The sequence below is a fragment of the Camarhynchus parvulus genome, chromosome Z, assembly GCF_901933205.1.
Source record: "Camarhynchus parvulus chromosome Z, STF_HiC, whole genome shotgun sequence".
Taxonomy (NCBI): Eukaryota; Metazoa; Chordata; class Aves; order Passeriformes; family Thraupidae; genus Camarhynchus; species Camarhynchus parvulus.
In genome coordinates, this window is record NC_044601.1 from 67,704,992 (window position 1) to 67,730,623 (window position 25,632).

The 25,632-nt window shown below is 51.9% G+C and overlaps 1 protein-coding gene across 3 annotated transcripts in view; it reads left to right on the forward strand.

Moving 5' to 3' along the window:
• Positions 1-1,031: 1,031 nt before the first annotated feature.
• The window catches only part of RNF165 (ring finger protein 165), a 55,628-nt gene continuing 31,027 nt past the window's right edge, over positions 1,032-25,632 (forward strand). For all 3 annotated transcript variants that reach the window (XM_030968422.1, XM_030968424.1, XM_030968425.1), the window contains exon 1: positions 1,032-1,147. In XM_030968422.1, coding sequence (XP_030824282.1) covers positions 1,087-1,147 — 61 coding nt within the window. In that variant the 5' untranslated portion in view covers positions 1,032-1,086. The remainder of the gene's footprint in view (positions 1,148-25,632) is intronic.

Here is a 25,632-nt window from a genome sequence, read left to right on the forward strand (position 1 = left end):
CAGGGGGTGGCTCCGCGCTCCCAGGGCTTTCCAGCGCTCTCCGCGCCCCTCCGGGCTCGGCCGGAGCCGTTTTAGGTCAGGGATGCCCCAGCGGATAAATTCTGTCAGCAACTGGGGCGTCAACACAATGGGCCACTGTGTCACCGCGGGGAGGAGGGATGGGGACAGCGATGGGCGTGGGCATGGTGGCACCGGCGTGGCGACAGCCACAAGCCCTCGGTGGCCCTGCTTGTGGCACGGCCTGGCGGGTGTTTCCCGAGTGCCAGGGCGAGGGATGGGCGCTCCAGGGTGTGACCCACGGGAGTGTGGGGTGGGACAGCTCGGGGCTCTGAGCAGGCGACAGCAGGAGCACTGGAGGGTGTGGCGGTGTCCGTGTCCCACTGTGAGGGTGTGGCAGTGTCCGTGTCCCTGTGGGAAGGTGTCTGTGGGGGCTCTGAGGGTATTTGTGGTGTGTGTCTGTGCGTGCAGCTGACAGGGGTGTGAGTGTGTGGGAGGATGGATATTGGATGGATGGATGGATGGATGGATGGATGGATGGATGGATGGATGGATGGATGGATGGATTGATGGATGGATGGACAAACAGACAGACAAATGGAAGGATGTATGAATGGATGGATGTATGAATGGATGGATGGACGGACGGACAGACGGAAGGATGGATGGACGGATAGATGGACGGACGGACGGACAGAGAGACGGAAGGATGGATGGATGGATGGATGGATGGATGGATGGATGGATGGATGGATGGATGGATGGATGGATGGATGGATGGATGGATGGATGGATGGATGGATGGACGGACGGAGAGACAGACGGAAGGATGGATGGATGGACGGATGGAAGCACGGCCGGACCGGCGGGCGGGTGCGCGCGCACGCGACCCCGCCGCCGCGCGCGCGCGTGCGCGCCTCCCTCGCGCGAGGGCCGCCCCGCCCTCGGCGTTCATTGGCCGGCGGCGGGCGGAGGGGCGTGTCCCGGCGGCGGCCCCCGCGCTGCCATTGGCCGCGCGCCCCTTTGTGTGCCGGCCGAGCGCGGCCGCCGCCAGTCGCCGGCGCGTCCGGGGGGCACAAAGGCCGCAGCATGGTCCTGGTGCACGTCGGATACCTGGTGCTGCCCGTCTTCGGCTCCGTGCGCAACAGAGGTACCGCTCCCGGCAACGCGGGTTCGCGTCCCGGGGCCGCTGGCGGCGGCGAGGGGGGGCGGCGCGTCCCGGGTCCCCGGCGGCAGGAAGGGGGGGCTGCCTCTCAGCGTTCCCCTCAGCGCACCTCACCCAGCCCGGCGGCGTCCCCCGCTCTGGGGCGCCTGCCGCCCCACACACGCCCCGCTTCGGGACCCCCCTCCCGCCCGCACCTCCCGACTCCGCTGCGGTAGATCTGTTCCCCCCATCCCCCCCTCCCCTCCCGTTCTTCTTTTACGGATTTTATTTTATTTTTTAATTTACCCTCTCCCCCACCCCCACCCCTCACCGTAGCCACCAGGCCATCCCAGCGTAGCTGTAGCCGATAACAGCCATTTTTGTACCTCCATCCTGTGTAGTAGCTGAGTTACATTTGCACTGTAAATTCCTGTTAAGTGGATTCGTTTTGCTGTGGTCGTCGTCGCAGAGTCTCTTTGGGGTGCGGCGGGGGCAAACGCCCCCGAATTGCGGCCAAGCCCACAATCCCGGGGCGGCTGAGCTTGGAGGGCACCACGGTGGGGTCATCTGGTCCCACCTCCCTGCTTGAAAACCTTCCAAAAACCCATCAAATTTGGGGAGGGGGAGCGCAGCGCTTGGCCGCGGTTCCCAGAATCGGGCCGGCAGAGGGTCGGGCAGCGAGGTGCGTGTGGTCGGGGTGCAGCATCCCTGTCCCCGCGGTGACACCGCTGTCCCCGCGGGCATCGCCCCCAGCCCCGGCCCTCCCTGCAGCCACAAGTGTCCCGTCCCGCCGGCACACCCCCGACAACCCGCCCAGCGACACCCCCCACCCTCCAAAAAAAAAAAAAAAACCCACAAAAAAACCAAACAAACCGAGCTGCCGAAAGAGACGACTGGCAAAATGGTTTTCCATTAAACAGGGATAACATTTTTTTCTGCTGTGCTAAATTACTTCCTGTTCTTATTTTGTGGGTAATTTTTTCTGTACCGAATATCCTTTGGTTGTGTATCTCCACCTTTTTTCTTGTACTAAAACTAAAGCATGGTCTGTATTTTTTTACATTACCTAGTTTCTGATGTAAATCTCTCTGTAGAGACATACCCTGCTGAAATGTAATGTGCTGTAGCCTATACATCTGCTCAGTGTACGCTGCTTTTGTTCTGTTGCCCTTCCATAGCATGGTGGGCCTTGCCTTTTTGTATTGTGTGCATGATGACATTGTTACACACAATTCCACTAATACTAATATACGATCTCTCAATAAAGAAACTAGTTTTCCTATATTAACCTAGTGTGCTTTTTCTATTGCTGTTTTCCCATTTATTGTCGTATCCTGCTGTTTAGATTTTTTCCTTGCTTTCCCCTCATCGTGAGGTTTGAGTGAGTGGATTTTTTCTCCCTCGTAGAACAGATATGGGGGCTTTTAAATACATTTTTCCCCCCCCACTTCCTATCCCATATCTACCCTCAGCATTAGTCTGTGTGTACATACTTCCCAGCGCACAGTCCATATTGCTGTTGTGCCGATGCAGAATTCTGGTTTTACTGCAGAACAGCCAAAAAAAAAAAAGTGTACAAATCCAATCCCTCATTATTAATCAAAAAAAAAAAAAAGAAATTGATGAAGGGTCTGCTGCTTATTCATTCTAGTTACAACATTGCACCTTCCTTAACAGACTGATCCCTCTGTATGGATGGGGTGGGGGGAATTGTTTATTTTTCTTAAGTCCCGATTGTGAGAGGTAAACCAACCTGTATAAAAAAAAAATTAGAAAATCCCCCTCTAATCTTCAAGCTGTATGTTTTAAACGTATACATCTCTGCGAGTGCCCTGCCCACCATCTGCCAGGCGAGAAGTTGCCGTGCCTTGGTCCCGCGGTGACTGGCACGCTATAAATATCTCCACTAGACCCCTGCAAGGCAGGGCTCGTAAAAACGTCCCAGCTGCTAATGTTGTAACTGCATTTTTCCTGCTCGAAGCCTCCAGGCCCACCATCTTCTGAATAAAAAACTCGATTTGATCAAAAAAAAAAAAAAAAAAAAAGGCAAACTATGGGGTTGGGAGAAAAAGTCACGAGGAGCCTTAAAATATTGGAAGCATGGAGGAATGGATGAATTGCGGTCAGCGAGCAGCTTTGCTGCGGCTGCAAAGCGATGATAATCATTGTGGTCACCTCTCCTTGTGCCTGCAGCAGACCTCCTCTCCCAGGTCTGCAAAACGGTCCTGTAAAACCTCCCCGTTTTGGCTTGGGTGCCACGAGGAGCTGAGGGAAGTCAGGGCTCCCAAAGCCAGGAGACGGGGCTGGGAGGGGAGGCGGGGGGAGCATCTTGTCTTTAATTACATTTCCACAGAAGCGGGGGGGAGACGCAGCATTGGTGATTGGTCTTTAATGAGAGGAAGACAAATTCAGCAGGTCGGTGGTTCCCACCCGCTAAAATTTCACGAGGAGCCGCTGGCAAACAAAACAAAAGCCAGTGGCTCCTGCAGCCCGCCCTGCCTTTACCCCAGCATCCCTCCCAGAGACGCATCATTTCGCAAGGCTGTGCCTTTCCACCTCTCTCCTAGCTCTATCCTGAGTTTGGTTGGTTTTCTCTATAAACATTTATGATTTCCTTCTCCATATTTCCTTTTCCGTGTACCTCGGTGACTGTTTGGCCATCCTGTCCCCCTCTGTATGAGCACCGGTGGGGTGCCCCCTGCTCCCCCCTGGATGTAGTGTATGCCGTGGCCCTTTGTTCTCGCTCCATCCTCGCCCCGGGCCAGCGCTGAGCTCCTCCGTGCCTGACACGTCCCCATACACATCCCGAGGAGGGAGGCTGTGCTTCTCGCTTGCATGAAGGGAGACATGCATGCCTGTTGGGGCTGATCATTTTCCAATGTGATTTTTTTTTATTATTTTCTCCCCCCTCTCCCACCCTCTCCCCCCCCCCCTTTTTATTGTTTTTTTGGTTTTGTTTCGTTTCCTTTTTTTTTTAAATTCAACCCTCCTCCCCCCCCACCAACCCCACGCCACGTGAGACAATGAGATTCGGGTTATGGCGTGGGGGGAAAAAAATAAAAAATCCCCCTTCTCCTCTCCCCCCAGCCCAAACCCCAACACGGATAAACCCATCCCCTCCACGGACACCTGCCGGCAGCTGCCCCTTTGTTGGGAGTGGGGATTCACTGCAGCGAGCGTGACAACCCCCCCCAGGTCTCACTCTGCAAATTAGCCCTGCTACAGAGCAGGGCTGCGTGCTCAGCCCACTCCGAGGATGCCTTGGTAATCTAATAATGCAGAAAACTGCTGGGTTAATGGCAACTTTTAAAGCAATTTATCATCCGCATCATATTTTTGACCTGTCTTGTTAGAAACACATCCTTACAAGAGGAAGCATCCCCTCCCCTCCACCTCCCAGCCTTATTAGTCAGTAACCACCAGGCTTTCATAGCTCATAATCCATCAAACTCATCCACATTTTAATGACTTAATTCCTTTGACACTCTGGAAAAGCCGCGTTTGAGTCCTGATAAAAGCCACCTGGTACAAAGAAAAATGATTTTGTTTTGTTTTGTTTTGTGGTTTTTGGTTTTTTTTGGTTGTGTTTTTTTTTTTGGTTTTTGTTTTTGTTTTAGCATCGGTGGGCTGAGGAAATCCAAGGTGGGTCACGTGCTGGTGGTGCTGCTGTGGGTGTGGAGGCACATGCAGTGATTTCTGTAAAGCCTAGACGTCTCTCCAGCACCAACCTGTATCTCCGGGCTCCCTTAAATAACTCCTTTCAGTAACAGGGAGAAGGATAATCCCAAACTCGGACAAAAGGGGCTCTGAGGTTCATTTCTGTAAGGGTTGCATAAAGGTCTCACACCCATCCGTGCGCGTTTAATGATGGGTCTCGCATAGGGTCTGGGCTGGTGGCACAGCTTCCATCCTTTTTGAGAGAAACGGAAACAAGTAGTGGTCACGTTTTGCTCATGCTGGGAATTATCAGCAGAGCCTAAAGAGAGAGCTGATCTGGATTTACCTTGCTGCGTGCGGATCTGGCCCCGTGGAAGTGTGTTATTTAAGAACCGGTGAGTTGGTGCGCGAGGGAGGCAGCAGCAGAAGCTGTGAAGCTCGGGGGTGGTCGAGGGGGTGTGTCTGCCACAAAACCCCGGAGCTGCTCTGGTGCAGGGGCACGGAGTGCCAGGGACATGGTGGGGGCACAGCCCAGGCTGCTCGGGGTGCCCTGGGCAGAGTGTGGGTGTCCTCACAGAGCCACCCGAGTCCTCCTCCGTGACCTTTCTGGAAGGACTTTCCTAGACGAAGTCTTGAGTTACGTTTCTGTTGTTGCTTCAAACCCTACTCATAACCTGGGCAGCTCCTTGTTAGCTGAAAGGGGAGGATGGAGCATGGCTGGGGCAAGCACTGCCCCCAAAAATGTAGGAGAAACCCCCCAAGTACCTCAGGGAGCATGTGGAACATCCCAGACTGGCTCATGCATCTCCCCTGACCAGAGGGACGATGGTGGCAACCACTGGGGGTGCAGAGGGGGAAGGACAGGGGAATACAGCTCTTTTGGGGGTAGCAAGGACATCCCCTCCCACCCTTTACATGTTAGTTTAACCCCAAACCATGCACTGGGGCGCCTCATGTCTAAGCTGGAAGATTCTCCTCTGCAGAGGTGTTCAGAAAAGGACAGGCGCTGCAGCAGGTCAGCAGAGAAAAGCCTTTCCCACCCTTAACCTGCGAGTGCTTGTTTTGGGAGGCTTTAAATTAAGGAGCGAGAAATCCAAGGGGAGATTTGCAACTTCTCCTATGCTAAATTGTCTCCAATATCTGTAACCCCCAGGGGCAGAGCTGGTTTGGCAACTGGAAGAGGTGTGATAGCATTGCCAAATACTGTGACTCTTGGGCATCTCATGGAATTTGGATGTTCCTGCATAACCCTGCAGCTCCTGGAGATTAAAGCACGAGGCTTTAATCTTAAGGGGTTTCACATAATGTAGAGCTTCAAGGTGCTGCTTATGGCTAACTTGGTCCTCAAAACTCACAAGTCTGCACTCAGCAGGTGTTTCAGCTGATGTGGGGGTTTGGGAAGCAGAAGGGGAATGTGGGGCTGCAGGGAGGCTGTGAGAGGGGGGACAACACCCAGTGGGGAAAATGGTAATTTTCCCCCTTTTTTGGTTGATTTTGGGTGGATGGAGTGGGTTGGTCTGCAGCTGGGGTTGGCAAAGTGGTTTCCCAAGCAACTCTGCACAGGACCCCATGGGAGATCCACAAGTTAAATCCTTGTGTGGTTTTGTCTTACTCCTAAACCTTCTTAGTGAGAAAACTCTGTCTTCTGAGAAAGGTTAAATTCTCCCCCCAAAAAAAAGTTGCAATCACTCCTTAGTCTCTTGCAACAGGTCCTGGTGGTGGCAAGGTCTGGGCTCCTGTGCTGGAGAGCTCAGCAGCCGCCAGGATGGAGGGAAAGGAAACCCTTGTCTGCTCCTCTCCACCTTTTCTTAACCCTTTCTGCTCCTCCTCTGCTCAGTTTTGCAGTCTCCCAGGACCTTTTCTCACACATTTTCCTGCCTGATGGTCCTTTGCATGTCCCAGCCTCAGCTGGATTGGGCTGGTTGGCCCATGCTGTCATGGATCCCTCTTGGTAAGTGTCCTTAACCTCCTTTGTTTTCTCTCCCTCCCTTTAAAGGCTGCAAAGTGTGCCTGCAGGAGAGCTCTGTGTGTGTGGCTTGTGTCTCTTTAATGAACAGAATCTCTTCATTGGCTTGAGGGACTGCACCCAGTGGGCTCAGCAGCAAAGAAGAGCAGGAAGCAGCAAAGGTGCAAGTTGTGGGGACAAAGAGAGAGAGTAAGGGGCAGCCCTGTGGGCTGGGAGCCTGTGGAGTGAGGACACGCCTGCCAGGGAAATGTTTGGGTGAGGATTTTGGTACCTGGGGGAAGGATCCAGGTGTCTGTGTGTCTCTTATCACATCCCTGGGGTCCCAGCTGCTCCCAGTGTGGAGGTGACACCCTGAGGTGTAGGTGACACCCCGAGGTGTGGGTGACCCTCAGCTCAGTCAGAGCCATTGGCTGTTGCTGGTTTTCCTTTTTTTTCCTCCCTCTGGAAGGCTTGAGTGGTGCTGTGGAGCTGTTGCCATGCACCACCCCTCCACACCCTTTCCCAAATGGTCCAGAGAGCAAATGTGTCCCCAAACAAGGAGAGCACCAGGCATGGGCATCTTCTGAGACTTCTTTGAGCAGGACTGATGGAACTGGACAGCCTATCAAACCATATGTCCAGCTCTGGAGCTAAGAGTGGCTGTGGAAACATTCTCTTGTCCTTTTTTCCAGGCTGGAACGTGTCTCTAAAAGGCATTCAATAAAACCATCCCTGGGACATCTGTCTTGCTGCAGCTGCTCCCCACCCTGGGTTTCTCCAGTGAAGGAAGGGATTGGGAAACATCCCTGTAACAAATGTGCCCTCCCCAGCTGTGCTTCCTCTGTGTCTCTGGGATTCCTCATTCTCCTGGTGGCATCTGACACTTCTTTCAATCTCGCTGCCAGATGGAGGCACTGATACTTCCCACAGGCTCTTGGGATTTTTGGAGGCTCTGGGTGCATGAGGAGTCACCACTCATGACCACTTGCCCAACTAGCTAGCCAGTTTTGATGCTGCCTCTGATGAAAACGGGGCATCTACAGACAAAAGGAAGCTTTCTTCTCTCTTTTTTTCTTTTGTTTTATAATATCAGAGGAGCTGCCTGTGTTTGCCTGTGTGCCCCGGGGCAATGCAGGAGGTTTTGTCTGGTCCATTCAGAGCTGGCCATCACCAGCTGGTGGGAGCTGGTACTTGAGTACTCTCTCCTGAGAGCCCCAAACCTCAGTGAGGAACAGCTGGAGTCTGGAAGGAGCTGTGGGTTCATGGTGAAGCTGCCTGGGCATGGGGTTGGATTCCCATCTGGCAAGGCCTGAACTTGTTAGTACGTGCATAAACCCATAAAAACTCCAAACTCCTCAGCTTGTAAAGGTGTTGCTTGGCATTTATACTGGGGTGAATGAGATGAGAATCTAGTCTGAGGTGTGTTTTTATCTTAAAAGAGAGAGAGAGAAAAAAAAAGTTGGCAGCAAACTGGCTGCAGAGTAAAGGTATTTTGTTTGCAGGAGGGTTTGGTGGTGCAGCTATCTTTGCAAAGACTATTGGGGTGCACTAATCCCTGCTTTGGCATTTGCAGTTAAACTTGAGCAGGAGCTTTTTAAATCTCAGCCAGCGTCTGAAGGTAATGGGGGTGGTGATGCTTCAGGAGAAGTGTCCATCAAGCCTGGCAGCTTCCACAACCTCCAGGCGGAAAATACCACTCGTTTGCCTGTCAGGATAGGAGCTGTAAATCTCATGCAGATTACCACGCTGCTTGTTCTGGTTTGCTAAATCCACACTTCTCTCCCTTGTAGCCTGGCCTTTAATATTAATATCTTTAATTTCATTTATAAATTCACTTATCAGCTTTCATTAGTCATCCCGTTAATGATCCCAGGCAAGAAATTTGTCATTTGACGTCAGAAGGCAGATTAAGGGACTTCTAAAGCCTTGGGAAATGGCTTCATGCTGCACCAGAATTATAGCAGTTGGCATACGAGCCTAATGCTAGGTGTAATTTGCATCTGCTGCTCAGGGGATGAGTGATTATTTTATATATTTAGCAGAAAACAAGAGAATTTCTTAACCATGAATGGCGCTACATTTCCTGTGAACTCTGCAGTATTATGAATCACTGGGCTATAAACACCTTGTTTGCTGGTTTCGTGTCAGCATGGGGGGATCCTGACAGCTCTCCTCCTCCTTGGTGGGGTTTTCCTAATTGAAATTAAGAGATTCCCTCTGTGCTAGGAGCTGGAAGGGACAGGCAATGGATTAAGTTCTGCTGTGCCAAAACAGAGCACCTTTGGTGGCTGAGCTCCCCTGATGGTTGGTGAGGGTGTTTGGGAGGGCGTGGAGATGGGCGTCTGAGGCATGGAAATGCAGGGAAGAGCCCTCACAATGTTTGCTCAAAACATCTAGAAAAGAGCAGGGTTGGACTGAAAAGGGATGAGACGTAGCAGCTCCAGGCACTGGTCCATTCAGGTCCGTCAGGATGAGGCTTTACAGATGCTGGGAGCAAGCAGCGTGTTGGGAGAGACCTTATCTTAACCAGCTGTTATTTGTGATATCCCACAAATCTCCTGGGGCTGAGATAAGGAATGAAGAGGCTTCCTGCACAGAGATAGCAGGCTTGGGGTTGTTACAAAGTTGTTTCTTTTTTTATAATGAATGCCTCATTGCATGCAACCGTGTAAAAAATGCCCCCTTCCCTGCTGGCCAGCTGCACAGCCCGTTGGCAGCCCCAAACTCTCTCATGCTCCTCTGTGCACAGCCTCCTTTGAGATCAAAGGGCTACAGGCAGATCTCCACGAGCCTGAATGGAGAAAATGTTATCCAGTGTGCACCAAAAACATTTGGGGAGCTGGTTTTGCTCAGCCCTCCTTGGTCTTGGAGTGGGAAATTCCTGTGAAAACTGCAGTGGGATGACCCTGACTGGACACCAGGTGCCCACCCAGCTGCTCCATCAGGAGGGCAGAGGGGAGAAAAATGAAATGGAAAAGAAGTTGTTGAGATAAAGTCAATTTTAAAAAAGCGAAGGAAAATAGCAGAGTTACACTCTATTTCCCGTCACCGGGTGATGTCTGGCTACTTCCTGGGAAGTAGGGATTCAGTATTGGTAGCAGATGGTCTCTGGGAGCCAGCCAGGCTGTGACACAGCCCCAGGGCAGGGCCTGTCCCTGTGCTGGCGCTGCTGAGGCACCTCCAGTGCTGGGGACAGCTCTGGGCCCTCAGGACAAGAGAGACACTGAGGGGCTGGAGCGTGTCCAGGGCAGGGAACGGAGCTGGGGAAGGGGCTGGAGCCCCAGGAGAGGCTGAGGGAGCTGGGAAGGGGCTGAGCCTGGAGCAAAGGAGGCTCAGGGGGGACCTTGTGGCTCTGCACAGCTCCTGACAGGAGGGGACAGCCGGGGGTCGGGCTGTGCTCCCAGGGAACAGGGACAGGAGGAGAGGGAACGGCCTCAGGCTGGGCCAGGGGAGGGTCAGGTTGAATATTAGGGAATATTTTTTCATGGAAAGGGTCATTAAAGGTTAGGAACAGGCTGGTCAGGGCAGTGGTGGAGTCACCATCCCTGGAGGGATTTAGAAGCCCTGTGAATGTGGCACTTGGGGACGTGGGTCAGTGGTGGCCTTGGCAGTGCTGGGGAGTGTTTGGATGTGATCTTAGAGGTCTTTTCAGTCTAAATGATTTGCTGATTCTCTGTTTTCACGAGTTTATCAAAGCAGCAGCAAAACCCATCTCTGTCCTTAATCTGCGGCTCAGCTCTGCCTGCCTCCCTCCTGCAGTATATTGACCAGTGGTGGCCACACTCTTGCCCCCAAGGTTTTTCCTTCAAACTGTGAGCTGAACATTGGAGTGTGGCATGGATATTGGGCCCCAAGGCAAGGAATGTCCTATCCCCACAGCACCAGGGGAGTGCATGGGTGAGCAGTGGGTGGTGGGCCAGCAGCTCAGCTGGTGGCAGTTCTATTGAACTGAGTTGCCAGGGACTAGAAAACAAGAATATCTGGTTTTGATGATGATGATTATTTTCCAGTTCACTGGCTGAAAATTTATTTTCCTGGGTTTATATTGTCCTTGAGTTTTTCAACAAAATGAGAGGGTGGGGAGAGGCTTTTAAATGGTTCATTTGAGGGGAGATGAAATAGGCCACAACCCCAGAAGTGAAATTCTATCTTATGACAAAAAAATGAAACAGCACCAACTGGATGGAGGGAATAAAACCAATTCATCGTGGTTTTTAAATTGGGTTTTTCATATACAAATGTTTGACTTTGACATAATTTTTAAAGTATCTTAGAGGCGGGTGAGACCAGTGAGGAGCAGAGCAGTGGTGACACATCCTGGTCAGGATTTCCACTCTCGGTCACTGCTGCTCTGCTCTGGCCTGGGGCAGCCTCACCTCAAGTGCTGAGGGCACTTTTGGGTGCCACAATATTAAAATAGTCATCAAACTGTTAAAGAGCATCCAAAGAAAGCCACAGGGAGGTGGTGGACCTTCAGGGGAAGCTGTGTGAGGAGCAGCTGAGGGCACTGGGTCTGCTCAGCTGGAGAGGAGGAGACTGAGGGGAGACCTCATTGCAGTCTTCAACATCCTTGTGAGGGGGAGAGGAGGGGCAGGTACTGATATTCCCTCTCCGGTGACAGTGACAGGACCCAGGGAATGGGTGCATTCCCAAGGCTGCCAGAGCTCCGGGAGGGTTTGGACAGCACTGCCAGGGTGGGATTGTTGGGGGTCTGTGCAGAGACATGAACACCATGACCCTTGTGAGTTCCCATCCCACTCAGGATAGCCTGTGATTCTCTCCCATCCTGCAGGTGCAAACAGCACCTTCTCCATGGCCTTGTTTGCTGTGGGCAGGAAAAGCTGCCTGGCAGGTGTGATTACAAACTTGCCAGAGGAAATCCAGGATGTTCTGCCACAGGAGACCCCAGAGGCACCTTGGGGGTCAGGATGTGTCATCTTGCCCTGGGTCACCTGCAGGGACAGTCCTGCTCTGCCAGGTCCAGATGGCTGTGGTGCTACCCAGGAGTTCCTTCTGGATGGTGCAGGGGTGTCCTGGGAAAGGAAAATATTGCCAGGAGGTAGTTAGAGGATTAGAAAAATAGGATGTGTGTCAGGGGGAAGGCAGGCATGTTCTCTTGGACAGGAAGCAGTTCCTCCTGAGAGGGTTTGGGATGCAAGGTATGTTTGCTTATGTTCCCTGTTTTCTTCTTGCAACAAGTGGTTTTTAGCCCCTTTAGCAAAATCCAGGGCCAAACCTCAATATCTGGGAAGCTCATGGCAGTTTTTGGGGTATGTTGCAGTGGTTCATTGTGGTTTAACCCCATCCAGCCCCTCACAGCCCCTCACTCAATCCCCCACCAGCGGGATCAGGGAGAGAATCAGAATGGTAAGAGCTGGAAAACTTTTGTGTGGATTGAGATAAAGGCAGTTTAATAGGCACAGCAAGAAGTGTGCACATCAGGAAAGCAAAGCCAAGGAATTAATTCAGTGCTTCCCACGGTCAGGCAGGTGTTCAGCCATCTCCAGAGAGCAGGGCTTCCTCCCACATGACAGTGGCTTGGGAATACAAACACCATCACTCCAAACATCCCTCCCTTCCTCCTTCTTCCCCTCACTTTATATTATCTTCACCACTGTGGCCACAAAAAAGCAGCAAAGGCCCTGGCTCTGTGCAAGCCCTGCTCAGCAAGAAAAAAAAAAATCTCTGTTATATCAACCCTGTGTTCAGCACAAACCCAAAACACAGCTACTGTGTAGGAAATTACCCCAGCCCAAACCAGCACACTCAAGCATCATGCAGACCTTGTGGGACCCCTGTCCTTGTCCTGGGATTCCTTACTCCCAGCCCAGCATCTCTCACGGGACATTTTCCTGTGAGAAACTGAGCCATGAGGGAGATCTTTTCCCCCTGGGCTGACCTTGGCACTGTCAGACAGGCTCATCCTCTGTCTCTCTGCAGATTCAACTTCTGCTGCTCCTCAGCAAATGTCTTCTGAGCCTGGTTGTGTGCTGGATGAGTAGTCTGGGAATCAAGGAGTCATCTGAGCTGGAAGGGACCCACAAATCAAATGGGATCATCAAATCCACACCCTGGCTCTGCACAGACCCCTGACAATCCCACCCTGTGCATCCCTGGCAGTGCTGTCCAAACCCTCCTGGAGCTCTGGCAGCCCCAGGGCTGTGCCTATTCCGTGGGGAGCCTGGGCAGTGCCAGCACCCTCTGGGGAAGAGCCTTTCCCTGATAGCCAAACTAGCCCTCCTCCTAGCCAGCACCACTCTTGGCATCACCTTCACTAGACCTTTCCACCTTTACCTGTCTCATTTCCCACCATGTGTTACAATACCTGCTGAGCTTTCTCTTGAGGATGCAAAGGGTTTTTTGGACTTGTTCCTTCCTCGCATTCCTCCTCCAAGCACCAACACCTCCCTCCTGGCTGGTGCTGGCTCTGGGACCCAAACCTGCTGAAAACACTTGAGATGCTTCAGCACTGGCCTGGTTTTGGGGTAGGGGAGGGTAAGGAACTGCTCTCCATGTGTCCAGAGCTCCCTGAGAGCTCCGTGTGGGCTGAAGGGATGAGGAGGCTGAAGGCATGAGGAGGCTGAAGAGCAAGCCCTGTCCTCTGGCTGCTGCTCTGGGGGCTGTCTGTGATGGATGGTGTAATAAGTGGTGTTGGGAACACGGAGCTGGGCGGATCTCTCTCATAACTGGCTTTAAAGAGCAGCCACGTTCATTATTTGGCCAGGAGAAAGGAACATTGTGGTGTGGTGCCAAGTGGGCTCTCGGTGCACATCCCTCTTCCAGTTTCACTTCCAGAAAACACTGCTTTTGGTGGGGGTGGTGGTTTTGATGGATGCTGTGCAGGAAGTCCCGGTGCTAAAGGGCTGCTGCTCTTTCACAGAACAGGGAGCACTGGTGCCTCTCCTCTTTTTGCTGCAATGGCACCACTGGTCACAGCTTTATGGCCCCATGATGGGAGTGGGGCCGCAGCCCCTCCAATTTAAATGGGAAACAGGGATGGAGATGCTCTGCAGAAACCCGACTGGCTAGCAGCATTCCCTGCAGGAGGAGGTGACATTCAGGCCAGCACAAGGGGCAGAGGGCATCAGAGGGGTGCCAGGGCCTGGCAGCAGGGTGGTGCAGGGCAGGAGAGATGCACCAGGGCATCCAACAAGCCCTGCTTGGAGCTGCCACCACTGCAGAGGCCCTGGGGAGCCCTCTTTGAATGCAGCCTGATGGAGGTAAGTTTAATGGAGCAGGTGGGTGTGCAGAGCACCCTGCCCCTGAGCCGAAGTGCTCCTCTCCAGCCCATAATAATCCCAGATCCTGCTTGCTATTGGGGTTTTTTCACCCCCAAAAGAGAACAAGCCCTTTTCTAGTGATGCCAGGATGCGCACACTTTGCATCACGCCAGGGAGCTGGAGCTTTGGGAAAGCCAACAAATATAATGAGACTTTGAGATTAAAAGAAAAAAAAAAGGAAAGAAAGAAAGAAAAGAGATGAAAGCCCAGAGCACAACAGCGTGGTGGAAATGTGAAGTGTTTGCCAAGGTTCAGGCACCAAAAAGCCAACAAATCACCGAAAGTGATTTGTTGCTATCAACACCCGTGGTGAGTGATCTGCTCCCCACATCTGAGTTTGGGGTTGGGTGGGGTGCAGCCCATCAGCTGTAGGAGTTGCTTTTTCTGTCTGTCAGGGCACACCACCTGCCTGGGGGAGAAAGGTATCTCTCTGCAAAAGAGCAGGGCTTAAAATTCCTTGGAAGTTTTCATCTGTGGGGGAGGTTTTAGCTGAGCTCTGTTGTGGAAGTGCTGGGGGATAGGGGAGGAGGAAGTGCAACACAGAGAGAGAGGCTCAGGAAGTTCTTAGGGCAGCAGGTGATGGAGCAGAAGGTCAAGGGGAAACAGCAACACACAGAGAAAACCCACACTGGTCTGGGGCTGCTTGATGAGGCAGCCTGGTGATGGTAGAGAACTGTGGGTCTCCACCTCCAGGCTGGCATGGAGGAGGTTGTTGGCTGGTTCCTGCAAAGTTGAGAGGAAAGGAAACCTTGGTCCAGCCTGCTGAGCTGCTCTGCAGGGCTGGGCACCTTTCTGAATGAGCCACCCCTTGTCTTTGAGAAAATGGGGCATTCAGGTGCATGTCTGAGCTCAGGGTCCCAGAGGAAGTTTGCCCTCCACACAGCTTTTGTTGTTGCTGTAAAAAGTAGGGGTGAGCCCACTGCAAAATCATAGAATCATAGAATCCTTGAAGTTGGGGAAAATCCTCCAGGATCATGGAGTCCAACTATTCCCCCAGCACTGCCAAGGCCACCACTGACCCACGTCCCCAGGTGCCACCTCCACAGGGCTTTCAAACCCCTCCAGGGATGGGGACTCCACCACTGTCCTGGGCAGCCCATTCTAAAGTCTGACCTGAAAATTTCTTCCTTCAGTGAAGAAATATTTTCTTAATATCCAATTTAAACTTCCCCCGCCACAACCTGAGGCTGTTTGCTCCCATCAGGAATGTACAAAAAGGTCAGGAATTAGGATTTTGCCCACAAGCTTCCTGGGTGAGGGTCTTCAGGGCTTGGGGACAGCCAGCAGACACCTCTTCAGGGCTTGATGTTTGCAGACCTGCCAAATGTTGGGCAGCTTCTGAACCAGCCCAGAGCTCCTAACTGGGGGCTCGGATTGATTTGCTTGTTCAAAATGCTTTTTCTGAATGGAGGAGAAGGGTTAGATGCTTTGTAGTCCATCGCTCTCAAAAGCACAAGAAAGATTTGAGAAATTCAGTGTGTGGCTCATCTGATGTTCTAGAGACGCCAGCCTTTAATTAACATCACTGAGAAGTTCAGATCTCAAATTTAATTCCTTTCTGTATATAACTGGGAGTTCTGAGGTGTCAACAGGTTTTGTGTCTCGAACAGATGTTACTTTTTTCCCCTCAGAGATGGGTTTAATCTGAAATACTGCTTTGTAATTGCTGCTCCTCTCTCCTCTACTTGATATCTGCCAGAACCCCCATCAACTGGATATTACATGGGTTAGTGTTATTTGTGCTCTATTATTTCCACCCAGGCAGAAGTCTACCCCTGGATTCAGCAGTTAGCACTGGAGGAAATAAAAACCCTTGTAATCTTTTTCTGCTCTCTAAAGGTCCAGTTACATTGTGAGCTGACAGTATAAGTGGAAAATCTAGGATTATTTTCATTATGGTTTTTGAGATCTCCCAGCTGTCCCATAAGGAGTTGAGTAGGAAGAACACTTTCAGGAAGAAATTTTTTTATGCTTAGGGTGGTGGTGAGGCTCTGGCCCAGGGTGCCCAGAGCAGCTGTGGCTGCCCCTGGATCCCTGGCAGTGTCCAAGCCCAGGCTGGATGCGGCTTGGAGCAGCCTGGGGTAGTGGAAGATGGAGCAGCCTGGAGTAGTGGAAGATATCGCTGCCCGTGGTAGGAGTTGGGGCTGGATGAGCTTTAAATGTCCCTTCCAAACAAAACCCTTTTGGGATTCTATGACCCAAACCACCACGGGTGTGGTCCAAGGCCAAATACCTGTGCCCAGCACCTGGAGCAGAACCCAGCTCTTCGCAAAGTGCTCCTGGTCTCCCAAACATCCTTCTCTGGGTTCAGGTGGGTGTGGATACAGCTTGCTGAGCCCCAGCTCTACAGATCCCCATCAGAATCTCTGGGAATGGAGATTCCTAAGGCTGAGCAAGAGCTTTGGATCTCCCACCTTCATTTCTCCACCTGCACAACGCACCAGTGACTGTCTCGTAGGCCACTGGGTGTAAAATTCAGGGAACGGGGAAAATGCAGGTGATTCTGCTCCTTTGCATGTGAAATTCATGGGTAAATGTAAATGTGGGTGAGAAAAGCAGATTTCTGTCTCATATCCTCCTTTCTGTGGTCACTCTTGAGGAAATGTGTTACAGGAGATGTCTGGAGGGTTGTGTTTAGCCATAAAAGCTTGATCAGATGTCTCTGCTTTCTTCAGGAAACAGATTTGGAAATGAAACAGAAAACTGACAAAGCTGAGATTTTTGAATGAAAAATGAAAACCTCAATTCTTTCCTAATGTCAAAGACATGAACAAATATTACTTTTAAATAATAGCTTTAACATTATTTGGTTGAAATCCAAGGGGAGGCACTTTCCCAAGGTCACTCACTACAGCAGTGGGAGGAGAGACTCACACCCCTTCTGCTCCAATGAAATCTGCTTAAAAATACTGATCTGGGGGAAAACCCATCTGCTGGCACTAACAACTGTACAACTTCCTTATCTAGCTGCTCTGATCAACAGGTTTTCTTTCCCTGACAGACCTTGACAAAATTTTCGAGTCCAACAGCAACCTTTTTTTCAAAGCCACCTGAGAGAGGGCTGTGGGGATTTGTGGCCACTTCTTCATAGCAGGGGATTTGTCAAAGTGAATCAGATCTGGAGTCACTGAGAGGGAATTAATGTGAAATGCCTTGATGTTGGCTTTGCAGTCGTTTAATAGGCACAACTGCACTATTAAACTGATCAGCCTGTGTTTAGGTGTTATTTGTATTTGAGGGGAATAAATGTTTTTCTTTAGGAAGGGTGAATTCTACAGATTAAAAGAGCTATTACAAACCTCCCAAATGCCTCAGCAATAACAATATGACAACTCATAGCCTGAAACCCAGACTCCTTGTGCTGTGGTAGCGCCTCAAAGTCCTGTTTCACCCCCTTCCTCATGTCCTCTTCTTCACCCCAAGAGCATTGTCAAACTATCTCTGAAACAATGGTGTTGCTCACACCCCTTCCACTATCCCAGGTTGCTCCAAGCCCCATCCAGTCTGGCCTTGGACACTTCCAGGGATGGGTCAGCCACCCTGTGCCAGGGCCTCAGCACCCTATGAGATGTGGATCCAGAGGAAGCTGCAGCCTGGACTATTCTGGTATAAACCCTGGTATAGAACTCTGGTATAGACATGAGCTGGCTGCACCCTTGGGTTGGAGTTTGTTGTGCTAAAGGGTGCAGGAAAACCCATTTTCTGATAACTTTGTAGGTCTCCTTTGCCCAAGGGTGAGAGCAGCCAGCCCATTCAGCTGAACAAGCAGGGAGCTGTGAGCTGTGGTTTTGGCCGTGCTGCAATGGGTCAGGAAGGTGTCAGGATGGTGATGATGGGGAGGACACCTCTGTGGCTCATGGCTCCTCCAATGCCCAGAGTCTAGCAACAGGGAGGCTCTTGTAGCATCCTTGGATCCTCTGAGTCCTCTTTGTGGTGAGCAGTGGGTTAAAAAACCTTTAACCTCTCTCACAAAGTGAGTGCAGAATCATACCTGGGGGAGAGGGCTTGAAGCTGAGGCAGAACAACCCAGCTGAAATATATTCCTTGCTCTGGGAAATTTTTTTGTCGGGTTTTTTTGTGCATTTTTTTCCCTCTCTTTCCTCTTGGCTCTATCTTTCAAATTGCAGCTCATGAAGATCTGTCACAGGTCAGGAAGACTTAAGCCATGATTTGCAGAAGATGAATGGAATTTTAAAATCAATTTAGTGGTCCCCAGTGTCAGTGGGGTGCCAATCACCACAGGCTGGCACTGCCCAGTTCCTCTGCTGCTATCATTAGGAGGCGAGAGCAGCATTCATTACAGAGAGGCTGAGCCTGGCTGCCTGCTAATGGAATTGAGCTGCCTGACCTTAATGTGTGCCTGATATTTAATTTGAAATTTCTGTGGACACCAGCAGGCTGCATCAGAAACAATACAGGCCCAGCATTGCAAAGCCTTAGCACTGAGAAGGCAGCAAAGTAAATTAAATTTGGTAATTAGTAAAAAATCCTGGGGGCCTAGAGGTCACATGTGGAAGAGAAAAAAAAAAAAGTGTATTTTTCTTTCTACTTGGCAGCTGGACAGGTTCCTGGTAGGATCTTGTGTGCTGCAGGGAGGAGTGGGGTGCACTTTGTTTGTCCTGGACTGGTGGGAAATTTTGGGATGCCCTCGGCCCCACTCGGATGGGCCCCTCACAATGAGAAAGGGACTGAGGGGCTGGAGCGTGTCCAGGGCAGGGAACGGAGCTGGGGAAGGGGCTGGAGCCCCAGGAGAGGCTGAGGGAGCTGGGAAGGGGCTGAGCCTGGAGCAAAGGAGGCTCAGGGGGGACCTTGTGGCTCTGCACAGCTCCTGACAGGAGGGGACAGCCGGGGGGTCGGGCTGTGCTCCCAGGGAACAGGGACAGGAGGAGAGGGAACGGCCTGAGGCCAGGGTAGGTTTGGGTTTGATATCAGAGAAAATCCCTCCATGGAAAGGCTCGTCCAGCCCTGGCACAGCTGCCCAGGGCAGTGGTGGAGTCACTATCCCTGGAGGGATTTAGAAGCCCTGTGGATGTGGCACTTGGGGACGTGGGTCAGTGGTGGCCTTGGCAGCGCTGGGGTATGGCTGGCCTCAGTGACCTTAGAGGGCTTTTCCAACCTAAATGACTCTGTGTTTCCAGCCTCACAACCATCACCATCCCCCTCCTGGTCTATTTGAGATGCTCTGGGTCTGTCACCCCGAGGCCCTCACCCCTGGGGCCTCTCCTGATGCACCCATCACCTCATGGCACCTCATGGCACCTCATGGAGCCTCATGGCGCCTCATGGCACCTCATGGAGCCTCACGGCACCTCATGGCGCCTCATGGAGCCTCATGGAGCCTCATGGTGCCTCACGGCGCCTCATGGCGCCTCATGGAGCCTCATGGAGCCTCATGGCACCTCATGGCGCCTCATGGCACCTCATGGAGCCTCACGGCACCTCATGGAGCCTCATGGAGCCTCATGGCACCTCATGGTGCCTCATGGAGCCTCATGGTGCCTCACGGCGCCTCATGGAGCCTCATGGAGCCTCATGGCACCTCATGGCGACTCAAGGCACCTCATGGAGCCTCATGGCACCTCATGGCGCCTCATGGAGCCTCATGGAGCCTCATGGCGCCTCATGGCGCCTCATGGCACCTCATGGCGCCTCATGGAGCCTCATGGAGCCTCATGGCACCTCATGGAGCCTCATGGCACATCACGGAGCCTCACAGCACATCACGGCACCTCACGGCACCTCATGGCACCTCATGGCGCCTCATGGCACCTCACGGCGCCTCACCATGCCTCACGGCACCTCATGGCGCCGCATGGCACCTCATGGCACCTTCCTCACTGCAATTTGGCTCCCTGTGGTCCCCATCTGGCCTCGGGGCTGTCACCTGTGAAAATCCATGTTTGCCAGAGTGGATTTGGGATGTGGTCTCCCCTCATCCTCGGTGCCCGGCTGCAGGCCTTGCCGCACGGGGCCTGCAGGCAGCAGGTGCATGGGATATGACACACTTGGATCTGCTTTGGGATCTTTCCTTGGGGAGGCTGTCCACAGCTGGGAACATCTGTGCATCTGGGTCACAAGCTAGGCTGGCTGGAGAAGGTTTTCTTCTCCTCCTGTGGGATTTTCAAGACGCACAAATCTCTGCCTTTGTCTCTGGGCTTTGGGCTTTAGCTGGGCCCCAGCATCGACAAGTTTCTGCCCTGCAAGTGCCAAAGATAACAGGTTTGAGTAGGTCTGCAGTGACCAGAGGTTTGTTGCCTGTTCCCCTCTCTTCCCTTGCCCCCTTGGAGCAGCAGGACAGGCAGGGTTCTCAGCATAAGGTCCTTGCCAGAAGAAAATAAAGCTGGAGAATGAGCCATTCCAGCTGTTTGGCTCCTCAGTCTGGAGCAGAAGAAAGTGTCTCTCTGGGGCCAGGAGGAAGGAAGCTCTGGGCTGGCACAGGACCAGATAAAATATTCCTGGTATTCTATTTGGATGTTAGGAAAAAATATCTTCTCCTATAGGGTTGCTCAGGGAAGCGGTGGAGTCACCATCCCTGAAAGTGTCCAAAAAAAGGACACTTGGGGACTGTGGCACTTGGGACATGGTTTAGTGGTGGGCTTGGCAGGGCTGGGGGAATGGTTGGACTCAATGATCTTAGAGGCCTTTTCCAACCTAAACAATTCCATGACTCTACAAAAGATCAGATTACTATTTCTTGAATGCCTCAGGAAATCTAGGGCCATGACACCATAATAGGTCCTTTGGGAAGGAAATGTCTCCGTAAGAAGCAGGGGTGAGATACATGGCCAAAAGCTGAGCTGATAAAAGCTGAGCTGTTAAAAGCTGAGCTGTCTTACAGTCTGTGAATGTGCTGCCCACCTCCGTGGGGCTGACCCAGTGCCCTCCAGATGCATCTTCCCACTCCTGGTCGTGTGTGTCCATGGTTTGCAGGGCAGAAAATTGCCTGCTGCTGGGAAAAAAGGGCTCACGTAAGGCAAAAATAGGGTATCTAGGCTGTTCCTGGTAGAAACTCAGCCCTGTTTGTGTTTGGGTCACCCTACTAGCAGTGATAACACACTTACTGTCATATTGTTACATATTGTCACCCTGGGAGGGTGATATCTGAAAATCGTGGAATCATAAAATGGTTTTGGAAGGGAACTTAAAGCTTATCTAGTTCCAGCCCCTGCCACGGGCAGGGACACCTTCCACCAGGCCAGTTTACTCAAAGCCTCATCCAGCCTGCCCTTGGACATGAGGGGATGAACAGAAAATGCTCTGCAGGCCTGTGTGAAGCCTTGGCTGGTCAAAGGGGGAAAAGTGGCTTTGATCCTCAAAGCATCAGCAAAAGGGAGAGGGAAGGGAACAGCATGGCAGCAGCCTGCCCTTGTACAAACATTTTTCCATGGGACACATGCAGAAGGGGGAATCTGGTCCTGGATCCACCACCCACCCACTGGTTCTGCTGGCCAGGACAGCTCTGCCCCCTGCCCCATCCCCATATTCTCCGTAAAACAGGGTGCAGTCACCAGCCCTGGTTCTCACTGCACTTTGCCACCCTCCCTCTGTGCCATTTAAGCAGAGAAACAGCTAATTTGTGTGTGCTGTGGTTTGCCATGGCACGAAAAGCCTGCAGAGGAACCGAAATCAAACAAATTTCAGATGGTCTCGCAAATGAAGCTGAAAGGTCACAACAGTATCAAGCTGGAGGTTGCGTGTGGTGCTGCAAGCCTCTGCTAAATATCAGCCAGAGATTAGTCCATCCTCTCTGAAAGGCCAAGAGCCACACAGGCTCCGAGTTCCTCCTGCCACACATCCAGGCTCACAGCATCTAAAAATGGCACATGCCCCTGTGGAAGAGAGACACAACTTCAGGGACAGAAAATTCAAGGGAGAGTGTCAGGCCGGGGAGGTGTGTGAAACTGAGTTTGGAAAATCCTTAGATATTTCTTTTTTTTTTTTCCCCTCGAAGCCAAAAGGGACTTGTAGACCATGTGGCTAGTGCTAATTAATCTGGCCCTGTGCCAAGCATTGTCATGGCAGTTTAATCAGCAGCTGTGAAAGGGAGCGCTGTCTGTCTGCCAGCCTCCAGCCCTGGCTCTGGGGACAGCAAGGGACATCTCTCTGCTAGGTACATCAAGCCATCCTGCATTTGTTTGAGAGTCTTTTGAAGGTCTTTTGGAGGCTTCATCTGACATCAGAGTTGCCAGTACAGGAGCTGTGCTGGCCAGGAATTTCATCTGGGAAAAGCAGTGTCAAACATCAGTTTAACCAGGGGTCAGGCGCTCGTGGAAAGAGCTCAGCAGGGCTGCAGGCTGCTCCCCAAGGCCACCAACCTTCTCCTCATAGCACTGCTCTATTTTAATGGCAAATCCCTTGGATCTGTCAGGGATGGATGGTCTCCCTTCATTCCATCACCATCCAGTTTCTGCTGCCTTATACTGGGTCTCCCACAAACCCCAGAGAGCCAAGACCTGGAGTTTGAGGAGCAGCTGAGCTTCACACCTACTAAACCCACTAAAAGCCCATTTAAGAAACCCTGCTAGCATGAAATAACCCACTGGCATTAGAGGAATATCCTCTGATATGTGGTGGGTAGTGATTATTCCTGAAAACTTGTCGAATGGATGCATCAGTTAAAATAAAAAGTGCCTGGTGCCCAGGGTGCAGAAATGCCACAGCATCCCACCTTCCTCCCCGCCGTGTGACAGCTCATGGGCTCCAGTCAGTGCCACTCTTTGTATTTATGGGGCACTTAACCAGCCCCTTAAACAACAATTTGCAGGTTATTCTTCACCCTTTAACAAAAAACCTCTTATTTTGTTGTCTCTGTTAAGAGCACTGCCTGCAGCCCTGAGAGTCAAATTCTTTCTAAATGTCAATTTCATTTCTCAACAGCAAGGCTGGCTTTGGAAAACAAGATAATGGCGGCAACCTGGTGCTGTTAATGGAATATAGCAAGGGAGTTTTGCTGGTCCAGCAGGGCAGAGGGCTGTGCAGCCCCCCTGTACCTGCTGTGCTTTCTGGTTATGCTGAGTAGCAGCGTGGAGGTTTCCAAGGTAATAAAAACAACATCCACGTGAGAGAGGAAAAATGTTTCTGTCTGAGCAGGCTTGGCTAAACCACTGTCAGGAATGCTAAAAATCATAGTGGGAGGTCAGCTCAGGTCCTGGAAGGGCACACAGTGGGAGGATGCAGCTCTTTGGAAGGAAATGGTAAAGGGAGATACACTCATCTGCCATTGCATTTGCAACCCTGCCTCAAGGTGAGTTGAGATGACCTGGTTTGGCTTGTGTTCTGGTGAGAACAATGTTTTTCTCCTAGCAGCTTCCCCTGCTCCCCAGTGCTCCCATCCCATGAGGTGCCCAGCCACAGGGTTGGTGCAGGGCGAGGATGTTGGACCCAGACCAGTTTCCCACCCTGTGATGCTCAGTTTGGCTCTGCCTGATTTGATTTTATGGAGAGCAGACTGCTGGAAGTCATGTTTAGCTCAAAGGAGGGAGCAGACTTAGCTGACAGGTCCCTTTCCTCCTCACCTGCTCGTTCCTCATGAAGCCAGGGGTTGCTGCTTTGCTTTGTGTGGGTCTCCCTTGTCAGCCAGCTTGGCTCATTCTGGATTTGTTGGTAGTTCCTGTGTCTTTAATGTGTGCATGAATACGTCTTTTGCCTCTGCAACAGCTTTTCTGTTTGGGGTGATTGGGTCTGCTTCCTCAGACGAGTCCAATTACTCAATTGACTTTAATTTTGAAATAAAAAATAAAAGATATTCATTGATGGCAAGCACAGAGAGCGCAGACCCACTGCTGCATCTCTCCTGCAGGGAGACTGAAGCCAGCTTGCATGGATTTGCACAGACATTCCTGGCATGAGCCTGATGTTGAGCAAACGCTTCCCAACCGTGGAGCATGCCTGGTGTTTCCTCCAAAGACCCAGCTGTGGGATCTGGGTTATGTCTCCTGTGAATGAGGGGTGGGCAGGCCTCGCTGTGGCTGGAGGTAGCTTTGGATCACAGAATCACAGGATGGTTTGGGTTTCCCCGCTCCTTCCCAGGAAAGGGGAATGTGGGTCTGAGAGGATGATAGGAAGGCGTTGTCCAGCATGGAGAGGAAAGGAAAAGGCCCTGGGGACACCTCATCACAGGATGGTAGGGACTTTAAAGCTCAGCCAGTTCCAACCCCCTGCCCTGGGCAGGGACACCTTCCACTATCCCGAGTTGCTCCCAGCCCTTCCAACCTGGCCTTGGACAGTCTCAGGGATGGGGCAGCCACCGCTGCTCTGGGCACCCTGTGCCAGAGCCTCCCCACCCTCACAGCTGGCAATTCCTTCCTAATACCTACCCTACATCTGCCTTCTCCCAGCTTAAACCATTGCCCCCGTTCTGTCCCTCCCATCCCTTGTCCAAAGTCCCTCTCCAGCTCTCCTGGAGCCCTTTAGGCTCTGGAAAAAAGCATTCTAAGGTCTCTAGGCTGCTGTGAGGGTGCAGGGCTGCATTTTCTGCACTGAAAACTTCCCCCAAAAAGTGCAGCAGGCTGATGCTTCTTCCTTGGGTGTGGCTGCTGTGTCCTGGCAGAGTCATTCCACATGGGTGACCTCTTCTCCTAGGAGCTTTGAAAGGTGGCTCATGGCTGGCATTTCCGAGGACAGATGTCCCAAAATGTACCTGTGTACTGGGGGGTTTTTCTTTCCATCCAGCACTCCCCCATGCAGTGAGTCAGCCTGCTCCTCTGTGAATCCATACCATATGGGAGCCACCCTGCTCCTCCTGGAGACCACGTGCATGCAGGGCTGACAGCAGCCTGGGTCCCGCTGGGACAAGGGGTGGTGCCTGCCTTGCTTCCAGACACAAAATTCCCTGTCTTGGGGGCAAGACTGCACTGGATCTGCTGGGATCTGGGGAGGCTGAGCCACAGGATCAGTGCATGGGGAGGCACTGTCCATGCTGCTGGGTTGCAAGCTGGGCATTGAGATGGAGAATTTGGTGGAAATCTTTGCAATTGTGCAATGTTGCTTTCAGCCCTCCTTCCCAGGAAAGGGGGATGTGGGTCTGAGGGGATGATTAGGAAGGGGTTGTCCAGCCTGGAGAGGAAAAGCCTCTGAGGATACCTCATTGCAGCCTCTCAGTACCCAAAAGGGTGCTGATATTAAAGAGGGAAAAGGATTTTTTACATTGGCAGATAGTAACAGGGCAAGGGAGAAAGGTCGTAAACTATAAGCAGAGAGGTTTACATTGGATATTAGGAAGAAATTCTTCCCTGTGAGGGCAGGCAGGCCCTGGCAGAGGTTTCCCAGAGCAGCTGTGGCTGCCTCATTTGTGGCAGTGTCCAAGGCCAGGTTGGACGGGTCTTGGAGCAACCTTGGACAGTGGAAGATATCCATGGCAGTGGGGCTGGAACAAGATGTCACTTTAAATGTCCCTTCCAACCCAAACCATTCTCGGATTTCTGTGAAATCCGCAGAGTCCTCCTTGGACTGTGTCACACGTCTCTGACCCATTATCAGCCCAGCTCCCCATACCCTTCTCATTCCCTGAATCCCCCCATGGCCTTCTGTGAAAAAATCCCAGCCCCACAGATAACAAATCACTCGGCAGTGGCACCATCTGGACAGTAGCCCAGTGTCCCACTGGGGAA